The 22,428-nt window shown below is 38.0% G+C and overlaps 1 protein-coding gene and 1 pseudogene across 2 annotated transcripts; both read right to left on the minus strand.

Annotated features, from left to right (window-relative positions):
• Nucleotides 1–6,343: 6,343 nt before the first annotated feature.
• LOC132131024 (ankyrin repeat domain-containing protein 34B-like) lies at nt 6,344–9,538 on the minus strand (annotated as a pseudogene).
• Nucleotides 9,539–13,925: 4,387 nt separating this feature from the next.
• LOC132139771 (dihydrofolate reductase-like) lies at nt 13,926–21,841 on the minus strand. 2 transcript variants are annotated; one of them, XM_059548377.1, is made up of 7 exons: nt 21,778–21,819; nt 21,639–21,702; nt 21,148–21,197; nt 20,941–21,046; nt 20,713–20,839; nt 16,241–16,356; nt 13,926–14,581 (listed from the first exon to the last, which is right to left on the minus strand). In XM_059548377.1, exons 2-7 carry the CDS (start codon nt 21,686–21,688, stop codon nt 14,500–14,502), a joined length of 531 nt encoding a protein of 176 aa, XP_059404360.1. In that variant the 5' UTR covers nt 21,689–21,702; nt 21,778–21,819; the 3' UTR covers nt 13,926–14,499. The 2 variants fall into 2 exon arrangements, with proteins under 2 accessions (XP_059404360.1, XP_059404359.1); XM_059548376.1 differs by having other exon boundaries at nt 21,639–21,841.
• Nucleotides 21,842–22,428: the final 587 nt, after the last annotated feature.

Here is a 22,428-nt window from a genome sequence, read left to right on the forward strand (position 1 = left end):
GCGCCCAGCCCACGGAGTGTGGACAGCGGCACAACGCAGCTGGCACATAAACAAATTGGAATTACTGGCGGTTTTTCTGGCTCTCCAGTATTTTTCGAGTCTACTGACCGGCCGTCATGTGCTTCTCAGAACGGACAACACTGCGGTCGTGGCTTATCTGAACCATCAGGGAGGATTACGTTCTCGCCCTCTGTGCAGACTGGCGAGGCGGATTCTTCTTTGGTCTCACGACAAATTTCTGTCGATCCGGGCTGTTCACATCCCCGGACGACTGAACTTCGGAGCGGATTTATTATCCAGGCAGACTCTGGAACAAGGGGAATGGAGATTACACCCCCAAACGGTGAATCACCTATGGCATATTTTCGGGGAAGCGGAAGTGGATTTATTCGCGTCGAGCACGACTACGCATTGCCCGCTATGGTTCTCCCTGAGCCCTCCATCACCCCTGGGTCTGGATGCGCTAGCTCACAGCTGGCCCAGGACCAGCTTGTATGCGTTTCCTCCGATTCGGCTAGTCCCAGCGGTATTATGCAGAATACGGCGGGACAGAGTGGGACAGCTGTTGCTGGTGGCTCCGCGATGGCACACACAGCCGTGGTTTGCGGATCTCATCAATCTGTTAGCGGGCTCTCCGGTGGAGATTCCCCTCAGACGGGATTTATTGTCGCAAGCACAGGGACGGATCTGGCATCCCAGACCAGATCTGTGGAACCTGTGGGCGTGGCCTCTGAGCGGAGTGAGTTGATATGTCCCGGTCTTTCTGCTGAAACTACCGAGACTATATTGAACTCTAGAGCAGTTTCTACGAGACGCTTATATGCTTTCAAGTGGAAACTGTTTATGACATGGTGTGAAACTCATGATGTAGATCCAGTTTACTGCCCTGTGGCTTCAGTACTGGAATTTCTTCAAGACCGTTTTTCGGAGGGATTGACACCAGCCACCTTGAAGGTTTATGTGGCAGCTATCTCAGCTCACCATGAGCATATAGGTGGTGTTTCAGTGGGTCGTCACCCACTGGTTTCTCGCTTTATACAGGGTGCGCGACGGTTGAGGCCTTTCCGCCCTGTGCGAGTTCCTTCATGGGATTTATCCATTGTGTTACTGGGTTTGTCAGGGCATCCGTTTGAGCCCCTGGAAACTGTATCGGATAAGCTCCTGTCTCTGAAGACACTTCTTCTCATGGCTTTATCCTCCCTTAAAAGAGTTGGGGATTTACAGGCTCTCTCTGTCTCACCCTCGTGCATGGAGTTTGCACCAGGCTCTGTGAAAGTGTTGTTGCGACCTAGGCCTAATTATGTTCCTAAGGTCGCGTCTAATCCTTTTCATTTTCAGCAGGTGGTCCTGGAGGCCTTTTCTCCTGCTGCGACAGAGTCTGGAGATCTAAGTCTTTGCCCTGTGAGGGCGTTGAAGACTTATGTGGATCGCACTGCCCCATGGCGTGAGTCTGACCAGCTGTTTGTCTGTTTTGGACATAAGAATAAGGGCCATGCAGTTACGAAACAGCGCATGTCCCATTGGCTGGTGGAGGCTATTTCCTTGGCCTATGAGGCGCGCGGGCTCGCTTCGCCCTTAGGAGTAAAAGGTCATTCCACAAGAGCAGTGGCTTCTTCTCAAGCCTTTCTCAGTGGATCTTCTATGGATGATATCTGTGCTGCGGCAGGTTGGTCCTCACCGAGCACTTTTATCAGGTCTTACAGTCTGGATGTGAGGATGGCCCCTGGCTCCCGGGTTCTCTCCGCTTGAGCAGATGCTTCCTTGGATCCAAGCTATCAGGTACGTCAGGCGTGATGGTATAGCGTTCCCATACGTGGTGACGTCACCGCAGCATCGAAGTGACCTATGAAAGGGAACATCTCGGTTACGTATGTAACCTTGGTTCCCTGAATAGGGAACGAGATGCTGCGGTTCTGGCCGTGCCGTACCTTGATAGTTTTCTTCCCTTCTCGTCATGAAATCTGAGGTAAATGGCGCGCGGCACCAGGTATATATATGCCTACGCATGACTGGGCGGTGCCACGCGCTATTTGGCCAATAGGATTGGCGGGATGGTATAGGGCTTCAGACATTCGTCACACCGAAGGTGTTCCCATACGTGGTGACGTCACCGCAGCATCTCGTTCCCTATTCAGGGAACCAAGGTTACATACGTAACCGAGATGTTTTCATCTTACAAGAACTTCTCCTGATGACTGTAAATGAATTTCATCGCGCGGAGAAGGGCATTAAACGTTACATCAACAACTTTAGGGTGAGTATTGTTCTATCGTCTTCTAGCAAATCTAGCTAATAAGGCTGGATAACGCTGCTGCACTGACTTGATCAGCTCAAAAATAGCAGGGCTAAGTTAGAGTTTAGCTTTAAACTCCGTCCACCTCATCTTTTTATAACTCGTAAGAGATAGTAGAAATAACAGCAGGACTCCCGGTAATCCACGTTGATTTGCATCGGTGGTTCTGATAGGTGTTTGCTGTGATATAAACTTCTTCACTTGATATAAAGTATTTTAAATACTGTTGCCATTTTTAGATTGCCATGTATCGTAATAAATCTTAAAGGACCGTTCACACCAAACTATAAAGAAAACGATAAAGATATTTAGTTTTAAAAATCGTTCTCACTATTTAAAAAAAGAGTCCACACCGCAGCTATAATGATAATGAAGAGAAACAATATCATTGGAATTAAGAACTATTTTTTCCAGCTGATGAACGATTAAAAACATTGACAGCCAATCAGAATCCTGCTATAACGAGCTCGAGAATGTAAAGCAGCGGACGAGCTTGTGCACGCTTAGAATAAACAGATTATATCGTTCGCTGCTGTGGACTCTATCGTTATCTTAATAGTTATCATTCATTGTGTGAACGGGGCTTTAGTCTGACAGTTATTGTTATATTTTCAAATTATATTATCTGTAACCTGAAGCTTGAATTAATTTTGTCACATTTATATAGCAGTTTTCCAGGGATCCCCAACACAAGCATGATAAAGCTATTCAGTAAAAAGCAAACAAGATCAGAAATGGTTAAGAGAGATAGGGACATCCTTTGAAATATTACTGATCTCTTTACAGTCTATTGGCATGTTTGTAACATTATATAAAATATTAATTATTTGTCATAATTTATTTTAAATATAGAGTAATTTACAATGTAATAATTTAAAATGCAACTGAAAGTAATTCCAAATGTATCTGAAATTAATTAAATATGTAAACCAATGTTATTATCTTCACAGATTATTTTAACGGACTCCCATCCATACTGTTGCAGCACTGTAGCAGACAGCACACTATTCAGAACTGAGAATCAGTGCAGTTCCTCCTGTACAGAGCTGCACTGAAGGGAGCAGAGCTGGCACAAACCTAGAACAATGGTAAGTAAGAGAATTATCAAATTCTTTAATGTATGACATAATTAATAAACTTTGATTAATAACATTAACACGCCCCATTGGTATGCCTAGAGAATTAAGCCAGGACCTGTCAGTAGGATGGTGGTCCTGTTTTCAAGAGAGGAAACTCGCTGAGTGGTTAAGGTAGGAGTAAAGTGTCTAATATTGATACATCATCTTTTCATATCTGTCACTGTCATAGTTATTAGTATTTGTATTTTACATAACTATTAAAACTGTATCAAAGTTTAAAAAATTTAATTGTGGATATTTACATGTTTACACTACACTGGTGAGCAAGAAAACATATTAAAATTACATATATTTGCACTTACATAATATTTAATTTACATTTTATATTGTAGTCTGTACAAATAAAACCAAATGAATCCATCCCAAGTTTTTTGTGTAAGGCCAGATCTCTCTGTGGAAGATCGACTGAAAGGTGGACCATGTAGAGGGGGAACTCATCGAAGGGCTGCAGAGACTGACACTGTCAAAATAATTGTTAAATAATTATGATACATGCATGTAATGTGTGCATCAAAAAGTGAAAATAAATATAAAAAAAATTTTCTCTGTCACAAACAATACAATATCAATATTTACCATTGCATTGCTTGTTATTCCAACTTCTCTCCTCGCTGTAGCTGTCCTTGCTCTGGTCTCACGAACCATGTGGAATGCAGGTTCAATAACTCTCCAAATGGCCATTAAATGGATCTACTTCTCAAATCTAGATTGGATGAGACATGTTTTCAGAAAATACACACCAAACAATGTAAAAAGTTTGTTTGCCTACACTGAACCTGAAGGATACTTAAAAATGTATAATGTATTGACATACAAGTGGAAAAAAGGTAAGTCTGTAAAAAGATTTTAGCTGGGGTTTTAGCTTATTCTCCCTCGTGTCATTCTAAACTGTTCTGAATTTATTCTGTGGGGTCTATCTAGATAGCTGACTGACGGTAACATTTACAACATTTCTGTATGCCAATGAACAAAGCAAGCCATATGGGTTTACAGCGACATAATGTTGAGTATATGATGACAGCTTTATTTTTTTATTTTTGGGTTAATCATCTACTAACAGGTATTGCCTTGATCCACGGAAGAGGTTTTTAAACAAACAGGCAACCACAGCGACAAAAAATAAATAATGACAATTAAAAAATTCAAAATAGGCCTACATTGTGCTCGTTAATATAGTAATAAAGGTTTAGATCTTACCTATTGTAGATTCGCATGCTGTTGTCATTCTTGAAGAGGCGCCTGCAGACTGAAGTATCAGAAGTGATGTTGAAATCCTTAAATCTTACATTACTAATTTGAATCCACTTATTTCGAGTTTCTACATCCAGTGGAGAAGTGTGAAAAACCTTTGAGGAGCCTCACAAATCGGGGCACAGCAATAGCGGTGTAAACCACCCTCACAGATGTCTATGGAACTCTTCATTAAATAATTATATTGCTGTGGTATACTTAATTTGTCGTATTATAGCAAAATGTATAAATATTATGTAATATTCATCGTTTATGGATAAAAGTTTGCAGCTGGTAATGCACTCTCTTATTCGCCCTGAGATTTCACAGGAAATATGTAGTCTATTGCCCGTTTCTGCAGACCAACTGCCCCCTAGTGGTCGGGAGCATTTCCGTTGTGTTGTAGCTTAATGTATTTGTGTTGTGAGAATTTCGTTGTGTTATGAGAATTTCGTTGTGTTGTGAAAATTTCGTTCTGTTGTGGCTTAATTTCGTTGTGTTGTGAGAATTTCGTTGTGTTGTGGGTTAATGTCTTTGTGTTGTGGCTTAATGTATTTATGTTGTGGCTTAATGTCGTTGTGTTGTGAGCTTATGTTTGCTTTTTTAATGTCGTTGTGTTGTGCATTACTGGGCCACCGTAACAGAAAGGTATATTAACTGAACCCAGTTTGTTTTACGTGCTATTTGTAGCAATTTATAGCAAACTATATTACAGATGCTTTGTCAGATTTAAATTGAACCGCGGTCCCAGCTCGTGCCGAACCGAACCGTTTGTGGTGAACCGAACGGTACGGGGTTTTTTTCAGCGAACCATGCCACCCCTACTATACACTACTATGCTCTTGTATGCTAATGCATTATGTACTTAACCATGTAGTGTATGAATTTTATAAGCTTATTTTGTCATTCAACATCGGAGTCTGAGACCACCTCCCTCTCCTCTATGTAATTAAAGCTGCATGAAGAGTGCATGAAATGTCCAACATTCCACACTTCATTTGTTCGGTTCGAATTTTCAGTGTGAATGCACTAATCACACTATTTATACAAAAAAATTATGAAAAGAAAGTTCAGAAGAACAGAATTCATTTGAAATAGAATGTTTTGTAGCAATGTAATTTTAATCAATTTACTGCATCCTTGCTGATTAGTAGTAGTAGTAGTAGTAGTAGTAGTATATATATATATATGTGTATATATATATATATATATACACACACACATGTATAAATGTATATACACTAATTTATACACAAACTTTTGAATTGTAATGTATAACCACTATATAGAAGAAAGTGAAAGTGTTGTGTTAAATTATTTCGGTTTCATTTATTTTTGCAGAAAATGTCACAAACACATGTAATTGCATACAGTATCATTGGACAAAACTTATATGTATATATATATATATATATATATATATATATATATATATAAAATATATATAAATATGCATTTATTTGCATTTATTTAGTCAATGTGTAAACACAAGGTCACAATATAACAATATATTCTGTTTTGTAAATACATAAACATGAATCAGGTTTAAAAAGAAAGCAGTGCCTTAAACAGCAACAAAGTTCAGTATCCTGATTCAGTGCACTAATGAGTGAGAGCACAAAGAACAGAAGTAAAGTGCAGTCAAGTTTAAAATGATCAAAATAAACAGAATCCCATTGTCCTGTCTGGAAAGTGCATTTTAGGAAGGTGGTTGATATGTTTATTTTAATTTGTATTTAAATCTGAACTTTATTATCTTCGGATTTCAGACTTAGTGTAGACTGACACATGACATTAAATCTCTGTATTTACCACAACCTTCCTTTGTGATGGATTACTGACCAAAAATCTCTTCAAAATTGACCAGCTGCTTGATCTGCTCGGTTTGCATGGAGTGTCGTCTTAGCAGACTCTTATTCTTGTAATCTCTGGGATGACTCGGGGCACAGGGCACAAAATGCCTGGATCCAGAAACAACGGGTGTAGTTCCTGCCACAGGCTTGCTTCCACTGTTGAGGCCAACACTGGTATTAACTTTGATATCTGGAATGGGCGCATGCGGATTGAGAGGTGGTAGATAACCAGGCTGGGTCTGTGAGATATGGTCTAGGAGTAGGGCTCCGGATCCCCTCCGCTCCAGCATTGCTGGGCTCTTCCTCTGGACGAGACATTCCAAAGACTCTCTGGATCCTGAGAGAGTGGAGGAGCGGCTAGTAACAAGCTTGCGTTTCTCCTTCCCTCCAGTTCCTCCTCCTCCCCCGAGGTCTTCAGAAGGTTGGCTCCCAAACTGAGGCAGCTGAGAGTCAGAACTGTAATGGTCCATTCCAGTGTTGCGCCGGCAAAAAATGCTGCGCAGACTTGAAACAGCCAGATTGGGAAGAAAGCCTGGGTCCCAGTCCACTAGGGCAGCATCTGAGATGGATGCCTGTTTGAGGTTCTGATGTGAGGAAGAGTGTGGTAGCAACTCTCCATCATAGGACATTTTTTTACTGAGCCATTTCTGTTCTTTTGTTAGTTCTCTTTCAGGGTCAGATGATGTCTCAAAGGCTCTAAGCAGACCAGTAGAGTCTTTGACATCAATGCTTTGGTGCCGGGCTACTGTTGCTTTCAGTGGAGGTCTGCAACCGTTGTACCCAAAGGAGAGCTCCTCTTCAGGGGTGATATCTAGAAGCTCCTCGGTCAAGGATGAGGACTTACATTGCTGTAGAAGCAGAGATGGAGGGATCTTCAGCCAGGGCTCTGAGTGAAGCCTTTGTAGATGCAACAGCTTCGCCACACTACCTGCTTGCAGAGGGCTTGAATCTTGAGTCGGTGATCCTGGCTTGGATGTGGGCAGTGTTGGAGTGGATCCCAAGGTCTCTGATTGGTTATTGGTGGGTGGTGTGATAAGAGGGGTACAGAGTTGAATTTCAGAAGGGCACATACATGACACAGGGGCACAGTGCAACCGGTCCTCAAGATTTGGAGGAGGTGTTACGTTCAGATACTGCTTGGTCATTTGTCTTCCAGAGGGTAGTTTGTCTGTTGTTATGATGATGACTTCTTTGCCCTTGGCCTTGCAGGCATCCAGTAGTACACTTAGTGCATCCTTGTCTCCCGCGTTAACTGCATAGACCAGAGCAGAGGAACCATTGTGGTCCTCTAAACTAGGGTCAGCTCCACTGGACAGCAGAAGCGACAGCACCTCATCTCCTGCCCGTTCTATACAGGCATGCATTAGGGCAGTCTTACCAGACTTGTCCTGGATGTTGGGGTCTGCACCGTTTTCAAGAAGATACCTGTTGAGGAGATTGATACATTAAAGTGAGCTCATAAAGGAATGGATCAATGGCATACCAGAGTGTTCATGATAAAGAAAAATAATTTAAAATCTTGTAAACAGAAGAAAAAAAATTAGTGTGCCAAGAAATACACTCTTGGTATTCATGCTTGTTCCAAGCGATTTTTAAAAGCTTTTATTTTCAAAAAAATAAAACAACTGAAATTAACAGTGGGGCAGCTGTGCCCTAATGGTTAGAGAGTTGGACTTTTAACCCAAAGGTCGCAGGTTCGTGTCTTGGTGCTGGCAGGAGTTGTTTGTGGGTGGGTGGGGAGTGAATGAACAGTGCTCTTCCACCCTAAATACCCAGTTGCTCTCTGGGGTGGGGTGGGGGGTATTCACTTCCAATTGCTGTGTGTGTGTGCACTTGGATGGGTTAAATGCAGAGCACCAATTCTGAGTATGGGTCACCATATTTGGTAAATGTCGTGACTTTCAAGTAATTCAAAATACAAAACAGATGTTTCCTTTACCTCTTGAATACATATCAGTGTAAGCATCCAAAAATGTTATATTAAACTATGGTGTAATATCTTGGGGTCTCTTATGGATTTATTTAACTAAAAATAAAGTTAAACACTAATATTGTAAAATGTTATTATTGTTTAAAATAAATATTTTTATATTTTTATATCTTTTAAAATGTAAATAATTCCTGTGATGGCAAAGCTAAATTTGTGTTGAAACCCTGGCACAATTTTATTTTATTTTTATTTTTTTTCAGAATTCTTTGATAGGTAGAAAGTTTAAATGAACAGCATTTATTCAAAATCTTTTGTAGCATTAAAAATCTTTACTTTCACTTTTGGGCAACTAAATACATTGTTCTTTAATAAAAGTATACATTTAAAAATTATTACCAGTAATGTATGTTTAATGGCAATTTCTTTTCTAAATATTGTTTTTTTTTTTTTTTTTTTTTTTTTGGAGTCTATCATAAAATAGTCAAATATTCCGGTAGACTAAGAAAATTAATTACTGGCCTTGACACATATCAGTTGTGAAGCAGTTTTCTTAAAATCTTTATTTTTAAAGAAATAAAAATAGGTTTATGCCAAAAAGTGTTTTTTATACAATATTTTTAAAAAGAGAATTTTTTCTTAATGATTACATACATCTCAGCTTGACAATTTTTTTACTCATTTCAGAAATGAAAACATGCTCATCATAAAAGAGTTATTGTACTGATGTTTGAATTGCATTTTTTATGTACTTTTTAATAAACTAATATCTGAGTTTCATGGCACAAATGACTAGTATAATTAACTTATAAGAGACCCACCTGATGATCTTGTGTTTTGGCACACTCTGAGCATCGGCATGGTGACTTTTGCAGACCACCATCAGTGGAGTTTCTCCTCTCATTGCTCTCATTAATGTAAGCCCCTCCTTCCAGCAACAGACGCGTCAACCTCAGGCGACACAGATATACTGCTTTAAGCAAAGAGTTTCCGTCCGTTCGCACCTCTGTTGAGTCCTCCATGATTGTGTGGTGAGACTGTTGAGAGGCTAATGTCACGCTGGCTCAGTAGATCATAGGAGCTGATTTCTTCTTTGACTTCTGTCAGGCAAGAGAGGAAAGCACACTGCATCAGAATCACAGTTTTTCAAGGTTTTCATTTAAGTGTCTGCTTTTGCATCCGATTCGTCCACATCAAAGCAAACCTGATAACTCTTTGACATTGAAATGTGTATCTCCCTCTTTACCTTAGAATAATATGCTAGAGAGGTTTTCTGCTCTAGTGTCTCTTGCCATTCACCGGATAGACAATATGAAGATGTTTTTTATGATGACTATGTAGGTGGCATGTCTAGGTGGTACTTGACAAGAAGACATAAGAAAACTGAATTAGTTCTCTAATCCCCTTTACACAAGATGAATTACTGCCCTTTTATATTATTTTAATTTTGCAGTATATTTCTGTTCTTAACATGCTTTTAGGCAACATATGTAAAGCTATATTCTGAGTTTAAAGGGGTCATATGATGCTGCTAAAAAGAACATTATTTTGAACATTACATTATTTATAATTAGGTGTAATGAAATGTTTTTATGCGGTTTAAGGTTCAAAAACGCATTATTTTCCACATACTGTACATTATTGTTTTTCCTCTATGCCCCACCTTCTGAAACTATCGACTTTTACAAGGCTCATTGGTCTGAAAAGCAAGGTGTGCTGTGATTGGCCAGCTATCCAGTGTTTTGTGATTGGCCGAATACATCAAGCGTGTGACCAAAATGTTACGCCCCTCAACATATTGTGATGCTCTGTCTGACCAGAGCATAAAACCCATTATAAACATGATATAAACACGGAAGGCCAAACAAAGTAGTTTCGCTTTCTCAACGAAACAACATCACACACTGCGGCCTTGAGTGAGCAGAGGTGGCCGGCTTGAGAACAGTGTGGCCGGTGGATTCTACAAAGGAGCTCGCTCAAAAGAGAAAGGAAAAATAGAAAACGCATCATATGACCCCTTTAATACAAGTTTTGCTCAATCAACAGCACTTTTGGCATAAAGTTCAAATAAATTTCAACCTGTGCCTCCTTTTCTTTAAATAAGTAAAAAATCTGGATTATAGTTATGTTTAAATTTTCTGTTAGTATCTGTTTAAAATTACATCGTTTTATTTAATTGCCATGAAAACGTAACATTTAAAACCCTAAAATTGTCATAAAATAGAGGGAACAACTTTGCAGCCCAAATAATACATACAATGTTTTAACAGAGGAATGAATGTAAGTGTGTTTAATTCAAAATAAAAAAACAGCCCTACTTACTTCCATTGTAAGAGCATTGCTGTGACCTTGATTTTTGCTTTGTAAAAGACGCACATGGGGAATTATGCTGTCTATTAAAAAATAGCGAATGTAGTATAAGTGTTGTCTTTAGCGTGCACAAGACATGCACGGTCTGTTTTTATAAGAGCAATAGCAGTGTTTTTCAGCAGGCTGGAATTCAATAGCTTGAGGCAATCTGTATTTGCCTTATTGCATGGCATTCCTTTATACAGTCTTTTGTGCATGTGGCCTTGTTCTCTCAGCTCAGAGCGCATTCGCAGTGCACTCTTTATTTAACAAAGAGTGAGTGCGAGCCTGCCTCAGTCAGGTATATAAATGTGAATTCACTGGAGCTGAGTAAGAAAATGAATCTTTTTGTGTCCTCCAACAAAAATTAAAAGGATGACAACCTTGGCTGACACTCTAACTGTAGCTTTTCTTAGAACTGGAGGCTCCATGTGACCATGCTAAATGAGAGACTGCGTCAGCACTTTGGGTAAATGTAAAATCTTTGTGGATTATAATTCCTTTATTTACCTATTGAAATGTCTGCCTTTCCTGAACAAAATCTTTCTTTACATGTTATGTTTTGTATGTTAATAAACCACTCTGTCCTGATGGATTGGCTTTTCAAATCAGGTTGTACAGACAGGATAAAGTCCTGATTGGCCTGGTACAAACACACTGCCTGATGGCTGCAGGACATCTCGGTTCAAGCTGCTAATTCCTAGAGCTCCCTGGGTTGGCATTTAAAACCACAGCTTTGTGTGCTATAGCCCTAGTCTTCAATCGCGCTTGGGAACAGAGAGAATTTTTAATGACAGGCCTATCTCTCTGTCGCTGCCTTGTGCTAAAAAGCATGGAGCAAATGAGGACCAAAGCAGGCGAGGGTGGTGATTGTTGCAGCAGCAGCAGCAGCACTGAAGTGGAGCACCAGACCACTTCACGCACCTGTATGCATCTGTGATTCATGCCAGAGCACACAATACTTAATTCTCTTTGCAAATGGTAGGCTGATTTTGTCCCTCTCAAAACACCTGCAGGGTAAATGAAAACCCACTCTCTGTGACATCAACTGATAACTGAATAAGAATAGTTTTTGTCTGTCTTGATTAATGAGGGTAATGAAAGCTTCCTCACTGTGCTTTCGAGGTTTGCCAGGATCAGGAGAATAAATTATAAGCCTCCTCTGCTGATACGATACATTTCCATGTCCATACAACACATTTATATGCGAAACAGGGAAAGCAGCATACAGAAGTTCTTTAACTTTGCATGTCTTTTTCATTTCATTTGGAAAATAATTATTTACATGTAAATATTTACATTATTTACAAGTTGACTATTTTGTCATTTAAACTCAATTTCTACTGTATTATAAAAATAGCTGTTTAAAATATATTTTTATACACAATCATTTATGGCTTATTCTTTCACATTTAAGAATTTTTTATACTTAATCACTTTATATTAAATACATAAATGTTGTTTTAATTAACCCAGATGAACCTTACTTAAATTCCTTTTACATATATGTATTTATGTATATATATATATATATATATATATATATATATATATATATATATATATATACACACACACACACACACACACACACACACAAACGTATAGTTTAAGTTTAGCTTTAAAAAGTCACATGCATTGTAAAATCCTCAGATGCTATTTTTGTGTGAACTACTTGTACTTATTTTTACAGATGAATGGAGTCAAGGTCAAAACCGCTCTATCACGTCACATCATATAAAGTCTAGCAAGATTTGCATCAAAAAACCAAGACCAACAGCTTCGCACATCTAAAATAAAATAAAATAAAAATCGGCAAGAAATCTTTTACATTAAAAAAAAGTTGTAAATTATACATCATAAAAATGTAAAGTGTATTTAATTTAAAAAAGTATTCATACTTCTAAAGGAGATGAGATTAGGTCCTTACCTTTTTTAAACCAGTTGCAGCTTTTTTCTGCAAGTTTTCCAATAGCTTGTTCCTGTTTCATGTCATCTTGGTAATAGACAAGTAATCCAGCAGTGAGACTAAAGCTGGAACTTGAAGTGGCAGATTAACGTGTGGATATATGCACTCACGGAGTATAAAATGAAAGTGGCACAGAAAGAGGAGAGATAACAGAGAGAACAAGCGCCTCTGCTTTCAGGTCTCGAAACAAGCTACCAACGAAACACAGACCAAGTCCCTGTGCATCGGGGGACAGTCAAGCTTAATAGAGCAATGTGACGCCAGTCCCTACACATTCAGCGTCAGTGTGTGATCACTCCATTATTCTCCTGTTAAGAAAGAGTGTTACTGAACTCATATGCTGAGTTTGTGCGCAGATTCTCATTTGTTTCTAACTCTGATGTCAACATTGCTCACACGATCATGACTCCTATGGTGCAGTTACATCATTATGACACAACTGTCTCGCCTTTGAGGCAGCAGTTCAGCTCCTGAGGGACGTGGAGGGTGTGTAATGGATCCATTTGACTGATGCAGTCACTATATATAAGCCTGCAATGATGGCACTGATAAAAAGGACAATCATAAGACTCCTAATGGAATAATAACAGACAATGAATGGTATTTAATAGCAAACACTGGGCATACCAAATAAAAAAAAGATAAACAGAAAAATGTCAAGTTCACCGCTCTCCTACCCTTTAATCTGAAAGACAACTCATTTGCATAAAATAGTGAAGCGCAAACACTTCAAGTCTCTAGATACTGTTTGTACTCTGAAAATAAATCTAAGTGCTACTTAAGTTGTGTACATGGTGCACGTGCTGGGTAATTGGAATTCCAGTCAGGTTCATTTCAGCCCGGTTGTAAACATTCATAGTACATTAAGGCTGAACAAACCCGAAACCAATCAGATTAAAAAGGTTTTGTCTGATTGCGGCATTTAGATTTTTAAAATAGGAGTCTGTGTGGGTTAGACTGAAAAGTGCTTGTATATTGTGACCCTTCTCTGAACTATGACAACCTTTGTCAATCAGCCAGCCTGAAGACGAAACAACATATTCATGAGAGCATTCAGATCTTAAATGTGTCTTAACAGCAGACACTTCAGTTGCTATTGGAAATGGAGATGACCACGATGTCTTTAGCAGTTGGCAAGATGAAGAATAATTAAGTGGATAGCAGATGTGGAAAAGAACATTTATTATAAAAATTAGGTATACTGTTTTCTGAATATTTAAAATGATAATCCAGGAATTAAATCTGAAACTAATTAAAAATATATATATGGCAGTGCCAGTGGAAAAACAAAGAGTTTTTGCATATTTGAGAAAAGGCAGCAAATCACCAGAGAGTAGACCTAGTGGTTAGGAGGACCCATGCAACAAGATGAGCTGTTGAGCTCATGTGAGATTGGACCCTGTCCATTTGACCCCATTTTACTCACTCTCTGCCTTCTGATGATTTTCTGTCTACTTTCTATTTTGTATATAAAGTTGTAGAAATCCACACACAACATTTTACCATAACATCATGGAATAAAATCATATTTATACATTTTCTGTCTTAGAATCACAACATATTTTTGGGCATTTCATTTTTATTACTAAGAAGAGTTGACAGGAAATATGACAAACATAAATAAGAAGGAAAAAAAGGGGGATGGTGTCAGGCAATTACAGAAGTCTGATTTAAAAAACTGGACCACGCAACATGTAAGACCACGTTTACGACTTTAACATCATGCTTAAAGGATCTTCTTAGTCTTTGGTGCTCTCATACACTTCATACACATACTGAACACCATTCTCCTCCTGTAAGCCCGTTGGTACACCTGGGAAACTGACCAGAAGGAAACAAGGAAGAGAAACAGAAGGAACAAGACATTACTCACATGTTTCAAAGGTCAGGGCTGATTTCACAAGCACACATTTCAGCTAAGAACATAAGAAAAGATAACCTGCAGTACAAGACATAATACAGACACACACACAAGCTTGTACTTTCTTGAACTTTCATCCACTTTAGACTGGTACAGATTATTGTTAATTGTGCCTATTAACTGCTGAAACTGATCAAATTAATTTGAGAACACAAATAACAAAAGATCCATTTTGCTCTGTCAGATGAAGTGGCAGTGATGAATCGGTATCAACATTCGGTGTGCATTTAACTTCTCTTCAAATGCTTATCGTGTGCCTGAGAGATGTGGCATTTGGTGCGGCCCACTTTTGATGTTAGATGCCATTTTTACATAACAAGAGAGCTTTTTCTCCTCATTGATGTAACACTCTTCACTATTCTCTCTGGATACACAATACAGCATATGTCTGTGCCAATATATCCATTAAATGTCACTTTATTCAAGGATTCAACCAGACAAATATTCCTAAACATATGTATAAAAAAACGTTGTACTTTAAAGAAAGAAATGCTTCAAAACAGTGAAGAGTTTTAGACTTGGCAAAATGGCCTTTTGAAGTTTACTGGAGTATTAATATCTCTCATACAAATCATGATATGAAACATTTTTTGCAGGCCATATGCACATTTTTTTTTATTCTGTAGGGCTCTTACTTGACTTGACATGGACTTTTAATATACCATTTAAAAGTTTGGGGTCAGTACCTTTTTTTTTTTTTTTTTTAAGAAGTATCTTGGGCTCACCAAGGCTGAACTTATTTGATAAAAAAAAAACAATATTGTGAAATAATATTACAATTTAAAATAACAGAATTCTATTTTAATACATTTTAAAATGTTTAGCAGTCATTACTCCAGTGTCACACGATCCTTCAGAAATGTTTTTTATATGATTATCGATCCTTCAGAAATCATTCTAATATGACTATTTGGTGCTCAAGAAACATTTATTATTATCAATGTTAAAAACCAGGCGCAGGTCGTCTGTAAGAGCAGGGCAGGCACCAAAATATTCACCCAAAACATAGGCCTCTATATAAACTGAATAAATAATAAACTGTTAATGTGTTCAGCATTATATTTTCATATTTTCTTCACAATTTTACGTCATAAAGTGGGCAGGATATATTAAAATTCATCGCAAGCTTCGGCAGGCACGTAAAATGATGGGGCAGTCGTGCAAACTCATTCCCTCACATTCAACTCATTCCCTTGCATAATTTGTCTATAGCACATCTGTATACACAATATACTCTTTCTTTGTCTATTGTTTTTACTCACTTATTTTTATTATGTTATCTGTGTCTTGTCACTTGTCAGTCTGTCTGTGTACTGGAAGCTTCTGTCACCAAGACAAATTCTTTGTGTGTGTATTGTGGAAACACACTTGGCAATAAAGATCTTTCTGATTCTAAAGTTACAGTCAGGAACCACTACTGTTAAAAACAGTAGCTTAATATTATTTTGTCATATATTTTGTAGCTGAGCAGCTGGCTTCATTATAAACCACAATGCTAACCTCTCTCCAGGTATCATAGACCTTCATGTAAACATACAAGCAACTGAATGAGCACTCACTCGGGCAGGAGCTTGTACTTGTCCATATTAATGTCAGGGATAAATGTGTCACAGTCAAACTGTTTGAGAACCCGTGTCACAAAAAGACGCCTGGGACCAGAACTGTCCATCACCTCCTGAAGAACACAGCACAACATTCACAAAGTGATTACATTGTACAAGATATTAACAGAATGAGGAGGAAGGAGTATGAAGGGAGTCCTTTGTATATTTTGCCTTGAGGCAGTTTCCATAACAACTGATAATACAAAGATCTGGTCTACACTGCACTATAACTAAAATACAACTGATATATAGGTGGCTGTATAGTGTATATCATGTATATAAACAGTCCAATTTACCCTCAAATTAGGAACCATCAAACCACATTACAAAAACAATACAATTAATTTCATAATTCGGTTGTATGATGGGTGAAGACAGACTTCAACTTCAAAACCTTGACTAAAAATATATACATCAGCGCTGGGGGTATTCATAAAATGACTATTGTTTTGCATTAATAAGTGCAGTTACTAATAATATTTCATGTTAATTTCTTGTTTTTGTTCATTGTTTATACAGAATTGACAGTAAAGCACTAAGCTTGAGTTAAGATGCATACAAAACTTACTTTTAACAACAGTAACAGGCGCAAAATCTACTTTTTATATACATAAAATGTATATATTCCACTCTTACTGAATTTACCATTATTTTTCTACCATATCAAACTGACCAACTTCATTGATTGTGTGATTTAGTAGCAAATTGAAGAAAAGTTTGTGACAAAAAGTGTCAAATTCTTACCAAATCTGATTTCTTGATTTTATAATTTCAAGATATATATATAAAAAATAAGAAAAAAGTAGAAATGAATGACTTATAAGGCAACAAGTTCTCCTATACGGCTGTCTACTGGTTATAATTGTGATTTGATGTATTTTAAAATTTTTACATAAGTTTTTGATTACCATAAGTATATTTTGTTCATCCCATTAAAAAAAAAAACATTCAAACTGGATCATCTTAGAACTTTAAAATGCTGTAAATAGTTGTGTGAAATGCTTGAAAGTCATTGAAAAGTGCTTACATTTTTCTCTCAAAAGGTTGTACAGACCATGAAATGAATTATATAATGCATTAGACTATTTCTAGCACAACAGCCTGGTTACAGTTAGCATTACCGCTTCTGGTTTCCTGACGTACGCCATCGCTGTTCATAACAGAGATTTCTGTGCAGAATTTGAATGATCCTCACTAGATCTCGCAGTAACCTTATCATTGTGCGGCTGATTCAAACGCTTCTCAGTGGATCTCGCAGCACTGTCGCATCTGTGCAGTGTCGTGAAATCAACTTTGACTCTGCGCAGCTGAAACATAGCACTGTTTAGTTTCGACTGCCGTTTGTTGTTTCTCGAATGCAACAGGAATGGCAGAGCTTATGACTTGGGCAACGCTGTGGTCACGTCAGTGTGACTGCTCACAAAAATTAGTTGCACCGGCAGAAAAAATGGTCGCAGTCTGGAGCCCTGCATATAATTATCTCTCAACATTACACAAATTTACATATATAATCCCACAATACTTCCATGTTCATACATAAATTTACCATTGTTAATTAGTAAAAATGGTAACACGAGTCAAGACCATTGTAGTAAAAAAAAAAAAAAAAAAAAAAAAAAAAATAAAACACTTACAAGGGTTAGTTCACCCAAAAATGAAAATTAGCCCATAAATTACTCATCCTCAAGTCATCCTAGGTGTATATGACTTTTTCTTTTAGACGTATCCAGTCGGAGTTACATTATAATTTTTCTTTGATCTTTCAAGCTGTTTAATGCCACTCAGCAGATGTTGCAGTGCATCAGTCCAAAAGAAGTTAAATAAAAAGCTCCCCTCCATATAAAAAAGGTGAACAAAGGCCTCCTGTAGCAAATTGATCATTTTTGTAAGAAAAATAACCATATTCAAAATATAATAACCACTTTAATGTAGCTTGCGCCAACAGTTGTACACGGAAGCAGCTCCGGAAGGATGACGTATGAGGTCGGTATTGCACTTGCGCCAAGATGGCGCCAGTGTGTGTGGCAGGCCATCTGTTGTCTCTAGCCTTAATTGTGTTTGTGTTGTTTTTACTAACTACTTTTAACAATGTGGACTCTCTACTGGTGTATGATTGCCAGATACTCCTGAACATTAGATCAAATATGGAAAATATGATAATTTATAATTCTGGTGGATCGAAAACCTCACCTCACCTGCACGAGTTACCTGCGTATCTCTGCCGAACGCCGTTTCCTGCTCGGAAGAAAAAGGGACATAAACGTTGGGGGAAACGTGGCGGCCTGCCGATAAAAATGAAATCCCGTCTGGCAGTTTCCCGCAATCTCCGTAGAACATTAGCGGAGTATCAGATAGATGACTGCAACTATACTTCCATGCGTTCTTTGGATCCTGTGTACACCTGGCTGGTACCGGTGGTCGACGCCGACAAGGAGTCCAAGGCTCCCCGTTCGGTGTCCCCCCGCTTTCGGAGAGGTGGAGTTAACACATCGTGTCTACGGGTGTTGGATCGTGAGCCCCGGATAGCAAATAACCCAGCTCCCGCCAGGATTGCCCTGGTAAATGCCAGGTCGTTGGTAAACAAAACTTTTATCTTAAATGACTTTTATACCTCAAATAACTTGGATCTACTGTGCGTGACTGAAACCTGGATGAACGAGGGTGAGTTAAGCCCCTTTTCGGAGGTTTTACCCTCAAACTGTGACTTTTTTAACTCTCCACGACTTAAAGGACGGGGTGGAGGAATTGCGATTATTTTTAAGGAAAAATTAAACTGCCGGCGTGTGATGTGCAACTTCTACTCAAGCTTTGAGCTGATTGTATTTGAGCTGAATCAACCTGACCCAGTGCTATGCGCTGTGATTTATTGTCCTCCCAAATACCATAAGGACTTCATAAACGACTTTTCCGATTTTCGGGCTGAAATCATGCTGAAGTATGACAGAGTTTTAATTGTTGGAGATTTTAACATCCATATCTGTTGTCCCTCCAAGCCATTGGTTAAAGACTTCTTAAATCTCACGGAGTCGTTTAACTTGATGCAGTTTGTGGCTAGCTCTACACATGAGCATGGACACACATTAGACCTGGTTTTATCGTGTGGTCTACCTGTTAACAATATTAATGTTTGTGATGCTACTTTTTCTGACCTCATGTCTTGAGGATATTAAAGCCTGGATGGCCTCCAATTTCTTAAAGTTCAATGAAGATAAAACTGAAATCATTTTGTTTCGACCTGGTGGTACCATCAATACCCCTGATGTAGATCTTGGCGACCTAAAGTTGTATGTGAAGCCTGTTGTAAAAAACCTAGGTGTTTTAATGGGCGGTGACTTTAAACTAGATAAACAGATTAATTTGGTAGTTAAATCGTGTTTTTATCAGACAATTATCTAAAGTCAAGTCATTTGTATCTTTTACTGATTTTGAGAAGGTCATCCATACTTTTATATCATCCCGCCTGGACTATTGTAATAGTCTCTATGTAGGCATTGGTGAGGCATCTCTAACACGTTTGCAGAGGGTACAAAAGGGTACAAAAATTACATTTAAAAACATATTTCTATAGTACAGCATATAACACAGTATGAGAGTTACCTGTTAGGAGTTCTTTTTAAGTGTGTGTTATAAATCATTATTGTATGTATTGCATATTTTATTGCGTTTTTATTTATTTAATTTTTTATTCTTTTTAGTTTTACGGTTCATTTTATATTGTATGTACAGCACTTTGGTGAACACCTGCTGTTTTAAAAAGGTGCTCTATAAATAAACTTTGAATTGAAAACTTTGAATTGAATTGCGCCGGTGAGTCTCGTGAAAACCAACGTTTGGTAACCGCAGCAAAGGAAGCAAAGTTTCCTTACTTTAGCAAAAGAACACCTCTTGGCTTATATCGAAATCCTCTGACATTCGCTTTACAAATCCTTGTTTTGTACTTCTAATTAGTGACCGTTGTTTTGTTTTGATCTCTCTGCTGCGTTTATGCATTTGTCACTTCTGAGCAGCGCATGCGCAAAGCTGACCTCATAAGTCATCCGCCCAGAACTGCTTCCGTTTACAACAGTGAGCGCAAGCTAGATCAAATTGATTATTAAGTTTTCAATTTGGTTATTTTCCTTACAAAAACATGTCGATTCACTACAGGAGGACTTTGTTGAAGCAATGAAACACCTGCTGAGTGGCATTAAACAGCTTGAAAGATCAAAAACAAGTTTCAATATAACAACGACTGTATTCGTCTGAAAGAAGAAAGTCATATACACCTGGGATGACTTGAGGGTGAGTAATTTATGGCCTAATTTTTATTTTTGGATGAACTAATCCTTTAAGGTTATAAGCGATTGGATTCATATTCAGCAAGCATATGTTTATACTTCTATTATATTTTTCGGAATTTCTCAACAGATTTATGTCATTTTACCAACCTTGTAGAGAGCGCTTCCTCCAATTATCCAAACCTGGTCCACTTGTTTTTCAAGCTCACTGCTGTCTAACAGATGGAGAGCTGAACTGAAGTCTGAAGCAAGGTGGTGAGCTCCCTCTGGGGCTGTCCTATGTAGCCAGCAATAGAAACAGGCACTTCACTTATAAACAGCATAGTGATTTATTACATGATGAAAACAAATGGTAAACTTAAAAAAAAAAAGGTTTACTTGAGCTCTCTGCTGAGAACAATGTTGATCCTGTTTTTCAGGGGTCTGTTTGCTGCAGGAATAGAGAACCATGTCTTTCTGCCCATCAAAACCACATTCTTTTTACCTGTCAAATGACACACAGAATATATGGTTTGGTTAAGATTTTACTAATTTCTGAACAAACAAATAAAATATAACAAAAATAAGACAATGTAAGCATGTTACCCTCAACTGAGGAGGTCGTGGTCATCTTCTGAAAGTGTTTGAATTCATTACTAAAATGAAAGGCAAGAATTAAAATGAACGCTTGGAATAAATTCTGAAGCTTGCTTTGTGTTAAATTGCAGGAATATGTCAGGGGTTTTTCTGTAGTGTGGATGAATGTTGTTATTTACCAGTGGACTCCAAGATAAAGGTCAAGCTTTTAACTAACGTTAAAGATCTGTGCAATCATAAAATGTTCAGTCTCAGGTACATCTTCAGCTAATATTCTTCCTTAGAAGTTACCATTCTTTCTTAATATGTTTTGTAAGATGCTTTAACTTTATTCATTTATAAATAGTCATTCAGTTTCTATAACTGCACACGTATCACAACGTATAGCTAGTGAGAAATACAAAACTCTTTACACAGGACACTAGAAAACGGCAAACACCTCTTATATTATTGAATCAATACAACATTTCCTTGAGATTTAGCAACAAATACGAGCTCACCTTAGTCTTATTGGATGCCATGGCAGATTTCCATTTTTCCCTATTCCCATGTCTGGACACACAGCTACAATACAGTTGAGTATTCGAGACATAACTATCCTGAATGTAGTAAACAAATCACACTCTAGCTAGTACGTACTGCCTCGTTTTCCTCCCGCCAGCGAATTTACGAACGTGTACGTCAAACACCTGGCTCATGAATATGAATTACGCTATGTGACGCTCATGAACTCATTTGCTGTAGGAATAAGTTCGCGCCATTAAACTGGCCAATGAGCGTATTCGATTATTGCGAAGCCTTCACGCTCCGCCCACCAAATGTGAAATAGCCAATGGCCATGAAGAATGTAGCACACAAACAATTAGGGTTTATGTGCACCCTTAGATCAAATTTCACGGTACAAGTCAGTAGTGGTGGATGTAGAGAAACATATAAACACAACACAATTGTGTAGAGTACACGATGTTATTGATACACGTGTTGGAATCATTATTTGCTAAATAATATTTTAACAAAAAAGCAGATGGTTTTAAATTTGTGTAAATTGAATAAAATTACTTGCTGTTATCCTGGGACTTTTACATTAAAACATAAGTATTCAAATACAACAAAGTGCATGACACCTTAAAAGAATACACTTGACAAAGTGGGTAATAGTTCATCTTTTTAAAAATGTTAAAAAAAAAAAAAATTATAATAATAATAATAATTCTTCCTTACATTCACTTTCTTTTGTGTGTTCAAGCTGCCTGAACAACGGCAAATTTCACACTGACAATGACTGACAAA

Source organism: Carassius carassius, chromosome 4, assembly GCF_963082965.1.
Source record: "Carassius carassius chromosome 4, fCarCar2.1, whole genome shotgun sequence".
Taxonomy (NCBI): domain Eukaryota; kingdom Metazoa; phylum Chordata; class Actinopteri; order Cypriniformes; family Cyprinidae; genus Carassius; species Carassius carassius.

Excerpts from the sequence above, each read along its gene's own strand:
- LOC132139771 (XM_059548376.1), bottom strand. The coding sequence starts at position 21,730 with ATGTCTCGAATACTCAACTGTATTGTAGCTGTGTGTCCAGACATGGGA. Across the intron at positions 21,047-21,147 it reads CACGACCTCCTCAGTTGAGG|GTAAAAAGAATGTGGTTTTG; the intron begins GTAACATGCTTA and ends GTCATTTGACAG. Across the intron at positions 14,582-16,240 it reads AAGTACAAGCTCCTGCCCGA|TTTCCCAGGTGTACCAACGG; the intron begins GTGAGTGCTCAT and ends CCTTCTGGTCAG.